Here is an 18,899-nt window from a genome sequence, read left to right as displayed (position 1 = left end):
AGGCCTTAATAGATATCCTTTGTTTGAAAATAAGTCGTTTCTATTCTTTCCTCTTAATTTCATGTGTTGCAACTCTCACTGGTAACTTTGTTAACGTATCCAGCAAACTATTAAAAATTCACGACTGTAACAAAACACTGCAACTCGCTTGCCCTCGAACTATTCCATCTTCCTGTTTCCGCCTTGTCGCGCTCGTCTGAAAAAAAATGAGTGGTGCGCTACCTCGCGCTACACGGCCAAAACCCTGGCGCGCCAGAGAGATCTACGTCATTTTGACGTCACATTGTCGCGCTACCGGTCGGGTGCGTCAGGTATGTAGAAGCCTTTACCCTGTCACCACTCTGCAGAGACGTTACCAGCACCTCCAAGGCCTGTTGTTGCAGGAGTTCCATAAGATCAGACCATTGCTGTTGGTGGGAGCAGACCATTCTCATCTCCTGTGCTCTGTGGAACGTGTGAGATTTGGCCCCCCTGGAAGCCCAGCTGCCCTGCACACTCGCCTACTGTAGGATGGACGCTGCATGGACCAACCTCTCTGATGCAGGACTCCAGCTCTGATACCCAGTGTTTTTTCCCTCACTTCTCCTGCCCAAGACCAGTTACAGAGGGATGTGGAACGACTGTGGCAGATCGACATATTCCCATATTCTAAGAATCCTAAAACTGTTATCAGGTCCAAGCAGGATCAGCAAGCCCTTGAGTGCCTAGAACAACAAACGGAGCGTCATGAAATTAATGGAATACAGAGATATGCCACTCCTTTGCTCAGAGCCAAAAATGCCCCCTTACTGCATGCACCTCCTGAAGCAGTCCTGTCAACTTTACGTCACATTGAGCGACAGTTGTCCAAGAACCCAGAGCGTGCGGTCATCTATGAGCAGGAGATCCAAAAACTCATTGATGCCGGATATGTCAAGAAACTGAATCCATGCAAAGTAGGAGAAAGCCACGAGTCCTAGTATATCCTTTCGGGGGGGTCAGTCCGAGTCCCCGGGGGAGGGGGGAGGGGGGGGGGGGGATCAAAACGAAAAACGATGGTTGATGGTTCCATGCTATCCATGTGGGGCTACATGCCCACCAAGTTTCGTGTAGCCTACCCCGGTCTTTCAGTGTCCTGCGAATCCTTGACGGAAATTTGGCCATGCGAAAAAGAAAAACAATCTGACTAAACCTATAAAAAAAAACTTTGCAGTACAGTCTGAAGGTCCTATTAAATCTAATCTACTTACATAAAGAGAAATATTTACACAACTGCATGAACAAAGAAAAAAGACTTCGATAAACTGTTCACAACGCTATCGTTATACTTTAAAAACAGAACTTCAAAGAGGTGATTAGTAGTAATTCCTCAGTCAAGATATGTACAACCTATTTATTGGGGCAGCAGTGGCCCACTGGTTAGCGCTCTGGACTTGTAACCGGAGGGTCGAGCCCAGTGGGCCACGGCTGAAGTGCCCTTGAGCAAGGCACCGAACCCCTCACTGCTCCCCGAGCGCCGCTGTTGTAGCAGGCAGCTCACTGCGCCGGGATTAGTGTGTGCTTCACCTCACTGTGTGTTCACTGTGTGCTGTGTGTGTTTCACTAATTCACGGATTGGGTTAAATGCAGAGACTAACTTTTCCTCAAAAGAGTATATATACTTATACTATATAGTTATGTCGAAATAGACAAGGCATCTCCTCAATGGGTTTATGTAAATGTAATCAGAGGCTGACTCAGTTCTTACTAATTCATTACGCTTTTAGATTACGCATAATTCCTTTTCTTGATCATAGCTTCTTCCTTCCATGTGAGTGAAAGGTTGTTAATCGCCATGACCGCCATTTACATGCATTTGGAACTTTATTTAAATCAGCAAGTCAGCGTTTCTCCTGAATGAGCACATACACGGGTGTTGTGGGATGCAATGTAACCAGCGCGAGAGCGAGAGAGAGCGAGAGAGAGACGAGAAGAAAGAGCAATAAATACAGAAGTGCACTGTCGGTTAACGGGAAGGAACTGACTGAATTGTGCATTTTGGGCATCAGGCATTGCTCTTGTTACAAGAACTGCTCTGGCAATCAGGGGTGGACGCTAAGGTGCATTATGGAAAACCTTTACTCACTGCAACTTGACTTGATCTGAAAAAAATAAAATAGTTTGTCTCACTTTGACGCCTTTATCCAAACAAGTATGAGCGCCGATTGCACGGGTTATTACAATACGGAAAAGGAGTTTGTGAACGCATCCACGTGCCCTAAGCCGGGCAACGACGCAAGAGCTGTGTTCTGCTGTGGCTTCAGCGACTACAAGTATTGCTGTGATGATCCTAACAGCTTTTTCCCGTACGAGTATGGATATATGTGGTGGCTAAGGTAAGGACGTGCGAAGAATGGCTGTTTGTGCCATTGTTTTGCAGGTAAAGAGCAACATCTTTACACATGTTGTGCTACCTTAGAGTGACGTCTTGGGCACTCCGCTATTTTACTCTGGAGAAAATCATACTAACCTAAATTGGAACCCTATGTAGCCAAAATCAAGCTTTTTCTATGTTGCACTAAATGGTTGTCTGGAAAAGCATGTCGCCTGTCAGCTGTACTGGTTGTGAGAGTTTAGATTAAATATTGTCTAACCCCCACTCCAACTCCACTGGCAATCCCTTGGAAACTAACTTGACTTTTTATCAGCTAAACTAGCTGGGTAGCACAAATGCAACACTGTTTCAAATGGCAAGGGTGGATTTACCACCCAACCTTCCAACAGGTATATTTTTAAGTCCTGTCAGTTAAATATTGTGACAGACAAGTTGCTGTTTGGTAGAATAATGAAATGTAAGGGTAGATAGTACCTCTAAATAGCTCAGTGACCAGTTTAATTTTGAAATGTCTTGAAATCATTATATCTGCTTAATGCTTAATTAATGAATTGTTGTGGGATTAGGGCACGTGGATGCGTTCACAAACTCCTTTTCCGTATGGGAGGTATAATTGGACAGTTAGTCACTTGGTCTGCATGGATGGTATTCATCATTACTATACAAGGCAATGAAAGATAAATACCCTAACTGGGAAATAAACCGTCACACACTGCACAATCTGGGTAATTGTAGGCAAAGGGCATTAGCTGGGTAGTAGAGTGCATGTTGCATTGCATGGATACAAAGACATGCAAAGGAACTTTTCCATTACTTGTGCTATAATTTGCACGCTTAGGCAAGTATGGTAATGGCAGCAGGAGGGCAGTTGAAACAGCTTACATCTTTTCAGAGATTACCTGCAGAAAGTTGATCCTAAAAGTGCTATTTTATTTTGTCCGGGACAGAGAAATGACACAGATGTCTTCCAGGAATAGCCATGTTTGAGCTGTTGTGAAAAAGGAATAACACAGAGCAAGGTTGAGCATCAGCAATACTGTCAGTGAGTGTTAGGCTATAGGCTAGCAGTACTTACTGTAGGCTTACTGTACCAAAAATGAACCTAACTTTGACTTCTGTATGACACTGAGTACAGAATTATGATTTTTGTGTACCGTTACACCATTAGCATCCTGTCCTTTTCTAAACAATAGTTGCTGTCAGAGAAAGACAGGAGAGAATTTCAGCAATTTGCCTCTCATTTATGGTCCATGGTACTTAAATCTGCCATTTGTTCTCTCTCTCTCTCTCTCTCTCTCTCTCTCTCTCTCTCTCTCTCTCTCTCTCTCTTTTCTTTCTGCTCCTCAGTGTTGGAGCACTGGTGGGCTTGTCAATAGCAGCAGTGGTTCTTCTGGCCTTCGTCATCACCGTGTGTGTGCTCTGTTATCTCTTCATCGCCACTAAGCCTCGGGGACTGGACAACGGGCTGCCGCTGCATGCTCCAGGTACATGCTTGCATCAGTCAGGCATCTCACACGAACCCTGCAGGGCTTCTTTCTCACAGCGGTGCAGGGCAAGATCAATAGAGGACGGTAACATTACTTATTACCTTTGCAGGCTAAATTAGCCCCATGACTGGTATTTAGAGTGAAATTATAATTTATGTTATTAAATCAATAATAATAATAATAATTCAAACTAGATGTACCGCATAGCGGTACAAAATATGACCGCCGCTCAGTCCTGTACATCCGTTCCGCGAAAATAAATCACACTTCAATTTGTCTCCATATTTTACTCCATCCCCCACTCTTGAAACTTTTGTGTATGCTTGTTTGGCATGCCTGAGTGTGTGTGTGCGGCTGCACAGAAAGTAGCCTACTGGTGCTGAAAAGGTGAATAGATTGTAGAATAGCCAAAGAAGATGTAGCATTGTTATAAAACCTTTAAAATCTCTAAACAATCACAAGTAGGGCAGTTCATCATAGTTCATCCATTGCAACTGGATTGATGAAAGGTCACTTACACCTGTAGGCTACATTGTATTTGGGAAAAGCAAAAGGTATCAGCATAATGTTATTTATTTATTTTTTATGTATTTTTAAACAAAAACATCTCTGTCAGTTCCATGCCGTTTTCAACAGCTATCAAAAACAAAGGTCATTTTTGGATGGGTGGATTTTTTGTGAATGTTTCTTCTTCTACATAAGATTTTAGTCATCTTTAGTTCATGTAATACTTTATTGTCAATGCACAAATTAAGTAACAGTAGTCTGAAACGTTATTGTTAATGCACAAATTAAGTAACAGTAGCCTAGTCTGAAACGAAATGCTGTTTTACATCTAACCAGTGGTGCAAATAACTGACATGTCCAAATGGGCCTTGATGAAATGCGTCGCTAGACTGTTCATACACATTTTAACGGGCCAAAGTTGAAGAGCTTTTGTCCGTTATTGTTAGTGCAAATATAGGCTGATTCATGTTCCCTTGCATTGTTTAACTGAGGTCCATGGCTAGTCTGGCTTTCATCAGAGCAAGCTCAATCTTTTAAGAAATCAAAAAATAAATAGCGGGCAGATCAGGCTGGGTTCACCCAGCCTAGTCCATAGGCACCCGATATTGTTTAATTTTCCGATTGAGATATACACGCTCTGGCTATTCTAAATGCATCAGGGAGTTATGACAAAACGGTAACTTACAAACTAGATCCTAATAGAAAGCTGTTAGCTTCCCTAAGCTACAGGTAGGATTATAAGGTAGGCCTATTTACAACATAAATTGTCAATAGGCTATGCTGGCGACACAAATAAAATCTCCTTTGGAAACCAATGGCTTACGCCTTACAGTATCAAGCGGACTTAAACTGTCATATCGTGGCGAAAAGTTGTAATAACATTCACGCAGCTCCATGAGTCAAGGAAAGCGCGAATGAAGTAGCCACTTCTAAATGGGACCCACTACACAGTAGCTTAAGGTGTTTTGCTAAAGCAGCCATAATGAAATGAAGGTGTTATTGTTTGGATACTTCACACACACGTGCTTTTTAATTTCACAGACTACAACTACCAAGCTGTAATCAAAGCACATCGATTCCCCTCTCACACCCTGCACGCACTTAAAACAAAATAAACAGGCGTCTCAGTCTCACGCATGTATAGGCAAAACTGTATCAGACCGGTGTAACGTTGGTAAATCTTCCATTGCACAGAATGATTTTGTAGCACGTGCAATAAATGACAGTCGAAAGATACAAACAGTGCTGCTATACATTTGCTTGGTATAACTGCATTTATAGTTTTCTACAAATGCAATCAATCAAATGCCTCCATCACTCAACCAACGCTAACGGTAACATTACCTAGGTCCTTATTGATATTACAAGATTAACGTACCTGCAGTAAAAACCAAGCATGTCCGATAAACATCCTCAGATTTATTTCGGCTTCAAGAAGAAATGGGAATTACACTTCATGTGAACATCGTCCTATCCTTATTAGATGTTCGCTGCGGTAAATTACAGTCCTTGTAGGAAGCGTCCATTGTTTTTTCCAACCCACTTTTAACTTCCAACAAAAATTACGTCTCACTGCAACGATGCGCCATCTAGTGGACAAACGACTACTTCTCGCCAATACTGAAAATGCAGCCATGATGATGATGATGATGAATATTTATTTTGGCTTTCTTTTAATCCTACTGAATTTGTAATTATGTATCGGCCGTTCTAATACCGATAGTATGTGGGTGCCTGTGTGTGTGCATGTGTATATGTGTGCACCGCCATTTACAGGCCAATGAGTGTACGGTCACTAAATGTACACATAACCTAATTTTTTTTAGACCCCCCCATGGATGAAATTCTACGAAACTTGGCATACCCCCAGAGAATGCCAGGTCAATCATACACATAAAATTTGGTGCAGTTCTGAATATCTTAACTGAAGATAGGGGCGATTAAAGCAGAATAATATTGCATTTTCATTTTTTACCGGGGGGTGGGGGTGCAAATCACAAATGAGTGATTATGAGCCAGGTTGATGTGGGCCCTTGAGACCAACATACCATAAAAGATTCTTCATCCTCAGTGCCACGGTTCAGGTAGTTATTTAGGAAAAACAGTTTTTTTTTTTGCGGTTCAGGGGACCCAGCACGGGGGGGGGGGGGGGGGGGGGGGACTGGGTGGTGGTGGTCCCCGGGGACGAAATGAAATTTTTCCGTAAAAGTCTAGTGGGGCTACATACCCACCAAATTTCATGTACCCCGGTGGTTCGGTGTCCCGGGTATCAATGACCAAAAATTCAGGGAGTAGATGACGGGAAAAATTCTTGAAATGTGTGCGTGTACAAATTTATGTTTATGTGTGTGGGTGTGTGTGTGTATGTGCGTGCTTGTGTGTTTGCCTGCGTATGTGTGTTTGTGCATGTGCATGCATGTGTACATATGTCTACTGTGTGAGTATGTGTCATACATATGATTACTGTAAATGTATGTGTGTGCGTGTGTATCTGTTTATGCACATGTGTGCACATGGAATGGGCTAACATGACCCCTGGAGGCAAACATACGGAAAAAATTGGTCATCCTAGGCCCTACAGTTCTCAAGATATTCACAGAGAACTGTGTCTGCCCTACCCTCCTTTCGGGGGGTCCAGTCCAGCGGGGGGGGGGATACAGATCAAAACGAAGAATGACGGTTCCATGCTATCCATGTGGGGGTACATGCCCACCAAGTTTTGTGTACCAAAGGAATCCTTGTTGGTGTACGTCACTAAATGTACACATAATTTATTTTATTGTAAGGCCCCCCATGAACGAAAGTACACAAAACTTGGCATGCATTCGGAGGGTGTCATAATGATCCTACACTTTTAATTTCGTGCAGTTTTGACCTTGTCAGCCAGAGATATTGTGATAAACACCTAATTTTTTGCTTTTTAATTTTTAACTAGGTGGCGCTATACATGAAATAAGTGGTAATGGGATGGGTTGACATGCCCCCTTAAGACCAACATACATAAAAAAGGTGGACCTCCTAGGCCCTACGGTTCTCGAGATATTCACAGAAAACTGTCTCCGGCCACCTACAGGCCAGTTGGTGTATAGTAACATAAATTCATTTATTGTGTGGCCCCCCATGAACGGAATTCCACAAAACTTGGCGTGCATACAGAGGGTGTCATAATGATCCTACACTTCCAATTTCGTGCAGTTTTGACTATGTTAGGTCACAGATACCTTCAATTACAACACCTCATTTTTACTTTTTTGTGTTTAACTAGGTGGCGCTATACATGAAATGAGTGGTTATGGAATGGGTTGACATGGCCCCTTGAGATCAACATACAAAAAAAAATGGTCCTCCTAAACCCTACAGTTTTCGAGATATTCACAGAAAACTGTGTCTGCCCTACCCTCCTTTCGGGGGGTCCAGTCCAGCGGGGGGGGCTACAGATCAAAACGAAAAACGATGGTTCCATGCTATCCATGTGGGGTTACATGCCCACCAAGTTTCGTGTACCCCAGTCTTTCAGTGTCCCGGGAATCATTGACGGAAATTTGGGCATGCGAAAAAGAAAAAGAAAAAAATAAATAAATAAATAAAATCTGACTAAATCATAATTTCGATCTCTTTGTATGCCTTGACATGTGAAGAAATTGACAATAAAGCAGACTTTGACTTTGACTTTGAAATGGTGTACAAATAGTACATAGTGAAACTGCATTTGTTAAAGATTGAAGGTTGAGGTTGAAAGCAATGGAGGAGACTGGAGTAAGGGGAGCTTAATGGCCCTGGGAAACAGAGCGATTCATTTCAATTAAATTTCATTTATATAGCGTCATGATATAAGAATACACCACATCCACACTGCATTACAGAGCCTAGCTTGAACATGGACCTTGATTCCTCTAAATAAAGCACTAAGATTAGGCAATCAGGGGCAAAGAACTCCCTTGAACTCCCTAGGAAGAAACCTTGTGCTGATCCACAGCTGCTAGCAGTGTCTTTGGTATAAACCAGCGTGGGGCTGGACTCCATCACATAGCCAAGGCAGATTTGTTCCTACGAGAGGAGGCCCTGAATGTCATCAGACTTTTACAGCATAAAACGGATCTTACTCTGTCACAACAGCTTGTTACTACCAAAGCCCACAGAAAAAATGACATTTTTATATACAATTGCTGAATTGCTCGCTTGGCAGTGATCTTGGACCCTTTGAATTGTTTGCTCTTAGGAAGGCCCTGAGATAAATAAACAACATTGACACACTGTATAGTTTTTTTTACAAAGCACACTCCGTTCACACATTTGTTCACCAAGGTTACTAATGTAGCTGAATCGGTTCTTTCCAAGGACCCAAGACAATTGATAAGTGCTAGATTCAGCATGTTCACTTGTTAGTAGTGCTAGGAGAGAAGGTACTCTCAGAAGAGTTGGGTCTTCAGGAGGTTTTTGAAGACATAGAGGTACGTGTAGGGGAACAACAGATGAGAAAAGTTTGGATTGCCTTGAGTGCAGGCTGTAGAGCCAGCATCGTTCATTGGAGGAGCGCAACAGTCCAGAGGTAACATATGCCTGTAAGGGCATTCAAGTTAGTGTGTGTAGAACCGGAGACTACTTTGTAGTGATTTGGACTCAATGCAGGCAGCAACAGGTAGCCAGTGGAGCTTGATGAGCAGCGGGGTAACATGTGCCCTTTTGAGTTGATTGAAGACCAGATGCGCCGCTGCGTTCTGGATCATTTGAAAGGGTTTCACCATGCAGGATGAGAGACCAGTCAGGAGGGCATTACAGTAGTTGAGTTGCGAGATGGCCATAGCCTGTATCTGTGTATCAGGAGTGGAGTAGTGTACTGAGCCAGGAACGGCCTGATTTTTTTCTTATGTTGTTAAGCGTGAAACGACCGTGCAACCAAAGTAATTGGAAACAATGAAATAATTAACACAACTTAATCCTTCAAAAATTAAAGTTACTTCTTTTTTTCTAACTCATTCATAGCAACTCAACTGTTTTAAGTGTTACCTAGACTCCTAGATCCAACAACATTAAAATAATCAAACTTAACTATGAGTGTTTTCAGTAGTTGTTTATTTGCTAATGCTAGTTGCACTAAAAGACCAATCTAATTTGGGAAATGTATCTTTTAAATTCCACTTTGAAATATATGCTTTATTCCCATCACTGCTACACTATTGAAACTCACAGTCAACCTAAACAAAAGATTTAAGTTCACATACTTTAGATTATAAGCCATTCTGAGGAGTTGACTCCCACAATGCTTTTAAAATGTTGAAATAATTAAATATACCTTAATTTCCCCATCACAATTTATACATACATTTTGGAAACTTTCTGCAGCCCTGAGGTTAATACAGTGGCTATGAGATTTTAAAAAAAATAATAATAAATGCACCCTTCCCCCTGGACAAACGACACAGGATTTGTTTAAGCCGAAGGCCAGGAACTGGCAAAAATAATCTCGGAAAAGCCATGTGGACTGACAAGGTAATATTAAACAATTTCATACAAATAGTAGGCTATTGCACAATTGCTGTAAATCAATTTGTGATTTTCCCAGTCAGGGGAGAGTGAAGTTGCAAGGCTGGTTCTCCGTAGATGGGTAGGGTAAAGCTGCGATAGCTCAAGAAGCTAATGTTAGTTTATAAGGTTACTGTTGAATGAGGACATATGCAACAGAATTAACCTATTTGTCCCGGTCAGTTGACAAAAATGATAAAATGCCCACTCATTGATATTTAACCGATTCTTCCTTTAACCATGATGCTAACTTGCAAATGACACAGGCTAACCTTATGTGCAACATGCGCAATACCTCAAACTCTGTGGGCAGGGCACATTCAGGCTGACTTCTGGGCTAGGTTGAAACACACTCCACAATCAAATCCAAATGGTGTGTTACCAGGCTCAAATTTTTGTAAGAAATCGAGCCTGGCTATGCCAGGCAACTTTATATCTTTACATTTCTTAAGATCAATATTGATACACGTTGTGCCATGTGTGGCTCATTCCCTTTCTGTCTGTCTGTCTGTCATCAACCCTCTACTGCACAGAGTTGCCCTCAGGCATCGGAAAGTTTTTCTTAAGCCCTAAATCCAATGTATGTTTCTTTAAATAATTGCAATCAATCAGAATAGTCAAAAAGTATCAAAGAACAGTCCAATAAGGTGTGGGAGTCACTATCCAGCATCATTCGAAGGTGGGACTTTTCTGCAACATGGTCCCAGGAGCACATGGTGTGAGAAGAAGGTAAGCTTATTTACCTTAGTAATCTTATTTAAAATGACATTAACGGTAAAAAGTAAAGTAAATGTATACATGCATGTATGAAGGTGTAGAAAAGCTTTATTGTCATGGTTTAATGTTTTTGTTTTGATTTTTCATGTTATAAAATTAGGTTTTTCTTTTCGTTGCCTCAGCACAATATTGTGCGATAAAGGGGTTGTTTTTACAGGATGTTTTTGTTGTCAATGTGATTTGATGTCACACATTATCCCATGTATGACATTCATTGATTTTGATTAATGTTAAATGCCTTTATAAAATAATAAAATAATTATACTAGGCCTATTACTGGGTTTTAAATAATAATTTATTAACAAATGCGGCAAATGTTATACTGTTTAACTATAAATGGTGCATTCATTGCCGAGTCTAAACGGTTCTTATAATGCCCTTTCACCAGCTCTTTTAAGATATAAGGCTAATCCATAAAACATTAACAATACTATGCATAATATTAAGTTGTTAGCCTACCCACTCCAAAAAGTTACCCATTTTCACCCTGTCGGTGTTGTGTAGGCCTACTGTGTATCTCTTTTTTTCTTCACCACTGGCCCTGACATTGATTGTAGGCCTATATCCTCTTCCGTCTCGCGCCCCATTTTATCAAACCAAATCGAACCAAATTTTTTATTTTTTTTTACTAGGCTACCCTCTCCAATCTGTTGCCTACCCCCACACTCACTCTCTTGGACATGCTTGCTGCGCGCGGCCGGTAGTTGTTAGGTGGTGCTGATGGTTAAGGTAAACTTTCGTTTCCCAGGTCTGCATTACAACCAATCAAATAAGCGCATGCCTGCCTCCGACAGCAGGATACAATCAAGATAACTTAAGAAAAATAGTAGGATTGCAGGAGCGGAACGTAGGTTAAGTTTTATTGAAAGTGAAACTAGGGAATACTTAAAAAAATAGAAGTGCCTTTGCACCAAAAAAACGGGACATTTATGCACAATATAAACCCTTGGTACAGTACATTTGAATGAATTTTTATTAAATATCACTTTTTTTAAAACACATTTTAACAGATAAATGGATATAAGATTGTTATATTGAAGACAAACGGAGGATCAATATGTTAGACAAATTGTGATAGGTTTATGCAGTGGAAAGCATACAAAATAGGAGTCAAATGTCATACTGTTATTCTTGCTGTGTTTTCATTTCCATTTCCAACTTACTTTCTCTATATTTATTGTTTTATAGACACTCAAGATGTCATCACAGAGGATGAGGATGAAGGTGAAGTTCTGCCTGAAGATGACAGTAGTTCTCCCCTCTTTGGTGTAAAACATGTCACCCATCAGCTGGTAAAATTATTTATGGTCCAATCACCACAGGGGTGCCCCAGGGCTCAGCGCTGGGGCCACTTCTCTTTGGTGTTTATACCATCTCACTGGGTTCAATTATCACACGACTTCTCATACCACCGCTGTACAGATATCTGTCATTCCTTCCTGATGACCCCTTGGTCGCATTAAATTCAAATTCAACCTCTCGACCGTTGCGCTCCTCTAATGAACGCCGCCTGGCTCTGCCATTCGTACACTCATGGCAATCAAAACTTTTCTCATCGTTTTTTTCCCATTTGTGGAATGCGCTACCAGTTCCTCCCGGAGCAGGGATATCCCTCTATCTTCAAAAACCTCCTGAAGACCCAACTCTTTTGAGAGTACCTCCTCTATTAGCACTACTAACAGCTGGGCATGCTTAATCTAGCACTTACCACTACCTTCTTCCCTATTCTGACTATCCATCTTCTCCCTCTCGCTTCGCTTGAACTGTTATTCTATTCTATGTGAGTAGTAGCCTACTTATTGCTGCACTAACAATATCCTAGTGGCACTGTACCTTTATTGTACCTTAATAGTTGCAAGTTGCCTTTGATAAAAAGTGTCAGCTAAATGACTAAATGTTAATCCCAAACCAGGATATACACTTCAACAATGCCTCATATTGGCCAATAATGTGTGACAAGAAGGGAAGTGAACACAGCATCACCCAAAGGGGTGTGTAAAAAGTAGTACACAACAAAGAACTGCTTTTTGAAATTTAACACGAACATGCAGTGTGTGACACGACACAATACATTATGTGGGTCGAGATCAAATCTAACATGTAAATATGTTTCAAGTGATTTTAACTATTTATTTGATTGATTTATAAACATTTGTAAAGGATTTTTGATTGTGTATTACACTCTTGAACTCTTATGATCTGTGAATCCACAATTTGCTTTTTGATTCTGTACCATTGTCACACAATGTTGTCCTTAGGCATCAAAGTAATATTTCAAGTGTGGGGGGGGGGTCCAAACAATTAATATCAATAAAATATCCCAAATGAACCAATAAACGATGGGTTATTTGTATCATGGATCATCAAAATCTGTGCAGTAGAGGGTTGACTGAAGACAGTGGAAAATGAAAGAATAAAATGCATCAATGTCATCTGAATATCAAAATCATTACATTTTGTACATCATAGACCACAGTATTATCATGTAATCTTAAATCAATCTCAGCTGATCTTGAAATTCAAATGTTCTCTTCTATTTTGGTATATAGCTTTCAGTATCCTGCATGTATCAGTGAGTAACTCTAGCTTTTCGGGATGTCAGCACTGGCTACACTTGGCTTATCTTGAAAGCACAGATGATTATGTCTCTATGCCTTTGAAGTTGCTGTGCTGTGAGATATAGCCAAGTCTACACTTAGAAGTTGGATGGTACTCTGAGTCTAGCTTCCCCAATAGCAGACATCATTTGCAAAACACCACCATTTCACCATTTTTTTTTTCTTGAAAACAAAAGGGAAGTCTCAGACAAAAGCACCACAATCATTGATGTTTATATGACTTCCATAGCCAAATGTTCATTAACAATGTTTGTGAAGAAGCTTGATAAAATAATTCACTCCAAATCAGTTGTTTGTTTATGTTGCAGAAGTGCCATAGGATATATAATTTCCAGACTCTGACACAGTTACTGTTTTTTTGTTTTGTTTGTGTGGCTGACTACATAGTATAACTGCATATAGTAGTATGCTATTTGTTGCTAATTAGTCCACACATCTATAAATAGCCTCCTCAAGGGGTTAGATTAATATTTACTTAACTCTTAGAAGTCTGTCTGTCTAAAGTGTGTCTGTTAGCTTAGCTATGCTTCTGTATGCTCTGAAATGAGTATGAGCAATGGACATAGAAAGAAGCGGCAAGACACATTAGCGTCAAGTCATATAAGTGTTCAAGCATACTGTCATGCAGCTACGGTTGCCACATTTGATTTGTGAAAATCTGGGACATTCATTGATTTTGATTAATGTTAAATGCCTTTATAAAATAATAAAATAATTATACTAGGCCTATTACTGGTTTTAAATAATAATTTATTAACAAATGTGGCAAATGTTATACTGTTTAACTATAAATGGTGCATTCATTGCGGAGTCTAAACGGTTCTTATAATGCCCTTTCACCAGCTCTTTTAAGATATAAGGCTAATCCATAAAACATTAACAATACTATGCATAATATTAAGTTGTTAGCCTACCCACTCCAAAAAGTTACCCATTTTCACCCTGTCGGTGTTGTGTAGGCCTACTGTGTATCTCTTTTTCTTCGCCGCTGGCCCTGACATTGATTGTAGGCCTATATCCTCTTCCGTCTCGCGGCCCATTTTATCAAACCAAATCGAACCGATTTTTTTTATTTTTTTTTACTAGGCTACCCTCTCCAATCTGTTGCCTACCCGCACACACTCACTCTCTTGGACATGCTTGCTGCGCGCGGCCGGTAGTTGTTAGGTGGTGCTGATGGTTAAGGTAAACTTTCGTTTCGCAGGTCTGCATTACAACCAATCAAATAAGCGCATGCCTGCATTTTTTTTTTTGCAGCATCTCTACCATATTAGGGTTGAAGTGCCCATGGGGGCCCGGGTTCAAATCCGACCCATAGTTATTTCCCACCCTGTCTCACTCTCCCACTTGCTCCCTATCACTCTTCACTGTCTTATGTTAATAAAGCTGTTGTTCTCTGCAGGGATGGATTACTGCACGGGCCTACCGGGCCCAGGGGCCCAAGGGGTCAGGGGCCCCTGAAGCCCAAGCCTTTGCATGGAATCATTGCCTCAGTATCAACAAATCAGGATGTAGGCTATGAATCTGATTGAATTTAGTATTGGCCATCCCCAAAATGCACCAGAATACAGGAAATCACATCAAACAAATTAAATGCTATACGACAATAAGTGGGGGGCCCTTAATACATCTGGGCCCAGGGGCCCGAAAGTTCATAATCTGCCCCTGGTTCTCTGGGCAGAGTAGACATGAAAGCCAGTTAGCAGAGCATGAGTTCGGCGAACCTTCAAAAGCGAGAGATCATCGCTAGTGTGAAAATCTTTTAGACCTCCAGACCAGCTAGCATGACAGCTCAGCAACGGCTTGGTTGACATTAGGAACAAGTTCCCACAGAGGCAAGACACCCGTGTCTTCAAGTCCTGAGTGATCTCTCTCTGAACAGACATTGGATGGGCAGCTCTGAATCAGCAGCAGTCAGACTTCAGGAAGGCAGAGATTGTTCACACAGACCAACGCAGTGCAGCCAAGACTTCCCTTACAGAAATTTAAGGTTTCTGGAGAATAGTTGCCGCAAATTTTCCAGTCATAGGCTGGAAATCCAGACCCAAATCTAGAACAAATTAGGGTCTGGCTATGAGTAATGGAAATGGGCCAACCCAAGGGCGGCACCAAGCATCCATTTGAAAATATCACTGCATGTAATTGGATAACACTACGACCAATCAGAATTATACATAGGGTGACGTAGCCAGAGCGATGGAAACAAATTTGTTTTGGTGAATAGTTTGACTGACCAGCGGAGCTAACTGGTAGATTAGATTCTTGCAAAGGAAGGATTTAAGCGCCGTCTCCTGTTCCTCTTTTAGAGAAAAAGCCAAGTCTAACTCGTTCATTGTAGTGGAAAAAGCCATTTCAAACAACTGGTTCATCCGTAGCCATCTTGCAATGTTCACTGACTGATTCAGGATTTAGACGTCACAGCGATGTCGTCATCTGTTTAGCTTGCCTCTGGCCTGCCTATATCAGATACACTGATGTGATTGGCGCAGCTCAGCTCTAACGGATTAGGTTTGTCACCAGAAGTTCACTGGAAGTGTGGTGGCAAATCAATATTTCAATACTTCTGGTAATATTTTTTAGTGAACTATTTGTTTCCCAACAATCAACCCACAGGTTTGCTGCAAATCTGCTGCAAATATAAGGGTTCACACTCCAATGGAGGTTAACGTTAAAATGATCCAGACCAATACTACGATAGGCATATACTATCAACACCAGGAAAGAATGCACTACAGTTGACACCCTTGCAAAACATCTAACTTAAAGAGTACAAAACAAATAATAAAAAACACATTCAATTATTAAAAAAATCAAACAAAAACAAAGTGCGTGCCCATAATCTAGCGACTAAATAATAATAATAATAATAACAATTATAATAATAATAATGATAATAATGATAAGCTTTGTATAGCACCTTTCTATATGGATTCGTGGAGGCTAGGCACCCTCACCATGATCTTGTTTTGTCTGAGGTGGAAATAATGGATGATTCGGTGTTGTGGCCCACAGACAGACACATTGTGTACACAATTGTGTATTTATTTACTTATCTATTTTATTTTATCTTATTTTATTATTCTTTAGCTAATGAGCTATGTACAGCACTTTGGTCAGTGTGAGCTGTGGTCAAATGTGCTCTAAAAATACTTACTTACTTACATGACTATAACCCCCCCCAGCTCACACACACACACAGAGCTACCCACCCACACAACCCCCCCACCCACCCACCCACACACGCAAGCACGCACACACACACACACACACACACATACAAAAAGGCCTACATACACAAATGAGGGATGAATATGAAACAGCTATCTGTGCATGAGATTAAAGGAGAAACTTTGCAATTATAATGCTCTCTCACTATAATGAGACAACTCATTATTGTGTCATTGTAAACAGGCCAGGTGATCAGACAAAATATTCCCTTGTCAGAAGCTATAAATTAGGGACGTGCAGTTCAATTAGCTAGCAGTCAGATGTAAATAGAGTTGATTATTGTTATAGAAATTGATATTGCATTACCACTGCTGCCAAGACCTCAAATTGAAAACCCTGTTTGCAACACTGGGCAGTTTTGTCTGCAGGGTGAAAGTTCAGTAAGAATGGGTTTGCTGGTGCATGAGAAGGAAGCCCAAAAGCATTACTTTAGCAGATAGCAATACACCTCTCCTTGACTCTTCCCAAGATTGAGGTGGTGAGGGTTGAAGATTATTTTCTGCCCTGATGCAGGTGCATGCTATTAGTGCCTCAATCGAAACCAATCTTTCCCCTATTTGCAATTATTCCCCTCCTTCAATGTACTATCTGTCAGTATAGTTTGTGAGAGATTGTTAGTTTTGGTCTTTGTCTCTTGCAGTAGGTTCTGAGCCAGGCCCGCAGGAGGGTTCGAGCCAGGCTGCTCCCCCGGCGGGTCCCCAGGGGTTCCGCAAGCATTTTTTCCGCAGCAAATTGGACTGTGACAACCAGCCGCCGGACCCGGACCGCCTCTTTCAGCGCTGCTTCATGGCCACCGTGACCACCATCAACGTTGAGGGACCCGCATAGAGAGATGCTGGGGCAAAGACATTGCTCATCTCCCCAGCCTGCTAGAATCCGCCACCAGCCTCCTGAGCCAACCAGAAGCTTGGCAACATCTGTCCAAAATCAGGATTCTCTCTGTCATTTCTCTGTCCTTATTCCCTCAAACCCCACATGCAACAGGGTTGCACTCACATGCACTGTTTGTAAGCCACCCAAGAACAGAAGTGTACTGCTCAGTCGCAGCATATTCTGTTGTTTCACTTCAAAAAGTCTAATCAAAACATCTGTGAACAATCCTGCCTATTGCAACATGAAGAAGTGGTTGCCGGTTAATTAGCACCCAGACAGTGCCTTTCATTAAGAACAACATAAATCTACATTCTCAGTTATGTGTTTAGTCAATTATGCCATGAAAAGTTTTTGACCAGTGACTTTCAAATTTTTGGTGCAAAATGCCAATTGATTACATTCTGAACTTGTATGCACTGATAGTTTAGAGCAGCAAAGCATCAAGTGGTTGCTGCCAATTGCTATTGTTCTGTATTGTTTACGCTGATGAGCATCTGATGGTGTAATGAAGGCTGTCCCTTTGGTGTGGTGCTCTGGGGCTCTGGGATACCGCTGTGAGTATATGTGCATGTCTAAGATTAGCCCTTCCTCCATCGGATGCACTACTCGATGTGTCAGCAAAGACACTGCGGACTCCTATCTCTCGTTTCAGTATCTGTATCTTTTTACTACAGTATGTCTTTGCCTTAGCAAAGCAGCAGTCTTTGTTGTCTTTCAAGGCTAGTCAAACTTTTTAAATCATTGTTGTTGGCTTATGAAGAGTTCTTCTGTCCCTGTTGTTTATTGTGTTCTATGTATGTGTGTGGGAGTGTATGTGTATGTGTATATGTATGTCCATGGTTACCTGCAAGTGCCAAAGCAATGCTGACATGCTCCTGTGTTCTGTGCCAGCAGGCTAGTCACACATAATCGCATTGCTTATGTGACTCCTCTCTCGGGTAGCCTGAGTTGTCTCCGAATGCAGCACTGTGACGGATTGTCAGAGGATTTCCTTTGTGGTCTCTTGTAAAACAAAACAGATTTAGGCCTTCTATCAGTTTACAGTTCAAAGCCAAAAGCAAGGAATGCCATTCCATTCACTTGTAATTAAAGATATTGCTAAACGAGGAATTATGACTAATGCTTTAAAGCTATTTTCTCTCTGAATGTGGTAGCCTCTCACGTTTTCTACAAAATGGGAAGGGTTCTATTCATGCTCTATTACTCTTCTCATACAGAGGTTTTGACCAATGCTAGCTAGAGGTGTGCCATACAAATCATTTCAAATATTCAAACAGACGGTGTTATTCAGATATTATTTGGTTATTTACACTACCAACACAAGATGTTAACCAATTGGAGTAATACTCGGATGGCGTCATCGATCTAAACCAATCTCCAGTCACCTGTCTCAGGCATTTTTTTACAAAAGAAAATGACTCCTATTGGTTAACTGAACTGAAAGAGAACCCACACACACACACTCACGCACACATATGCACACAGACACCCATACACACATTCAAACACTCACAGATATTCACACAGATATAT

At 41.3% G+C, this 18,899-nt stretch overlaps 1 protein-coding gene across 3 annotated transcripts; it reads left to right on the top strand.

Annotated features, from left to right (window-relative positions):
• Positions 1-1,780: 1,780 nt before the first annotated feature.
• LOC121678445 (protein shisa-like-2A) lies at positions 1,781-18,476 on the top strand. Of its 3 annotated transcripts, none has more exons than XM_042058005.1 (3): positions 1,781-2,354; positions 3,701-3,837; positions 17,137-18,476. In XM_042058005.1, exons 1-3 carry the CDS (start codon positions 2,173-2,175, stop codon positions 17,319-17,321), a joined length of 504 nt encoding a protein of 167 aa, XP_041913939.1. In that variant the 5' UTR covers positions 1,781-2,172; the 3' UTR covers positions 17,322-18,476. The 3 variants fall into 3 exon arrangements, with proteins under 3 accessions (XP_041913939.1, XP_041913938.1, XP_041913937.1); XM_042058004.1 differs by having other exon boundaries at positions 17,134-18,476; XM_042058003.1 differs by lacking the exon at positions 17,137-18,476 and adding an exon at positions 11,836-12,908.
• The last annotated feature ends 423 nt before the right edge of the window (positions 18,477-18,899 follow it).

The sequence above is a fragment of the Alosa sapidissima genome, chromosome 12 (genome assembly GCF_018492685.1).
Source record: "Alosa sapidissima isolate fAloSap1 chromosome 12, fAloSap1.pri, whole genome shotgun sequence".
Lineage (NCBI taxonomy): Eukaryota > Metazoa > Chordata > Actinopteri > Clupeiformes > Clupeidae > Alosa > Alosa sapidissima.
This window is presented reverse-complemented; position numbering and strand designations above follow the sequence as displayed.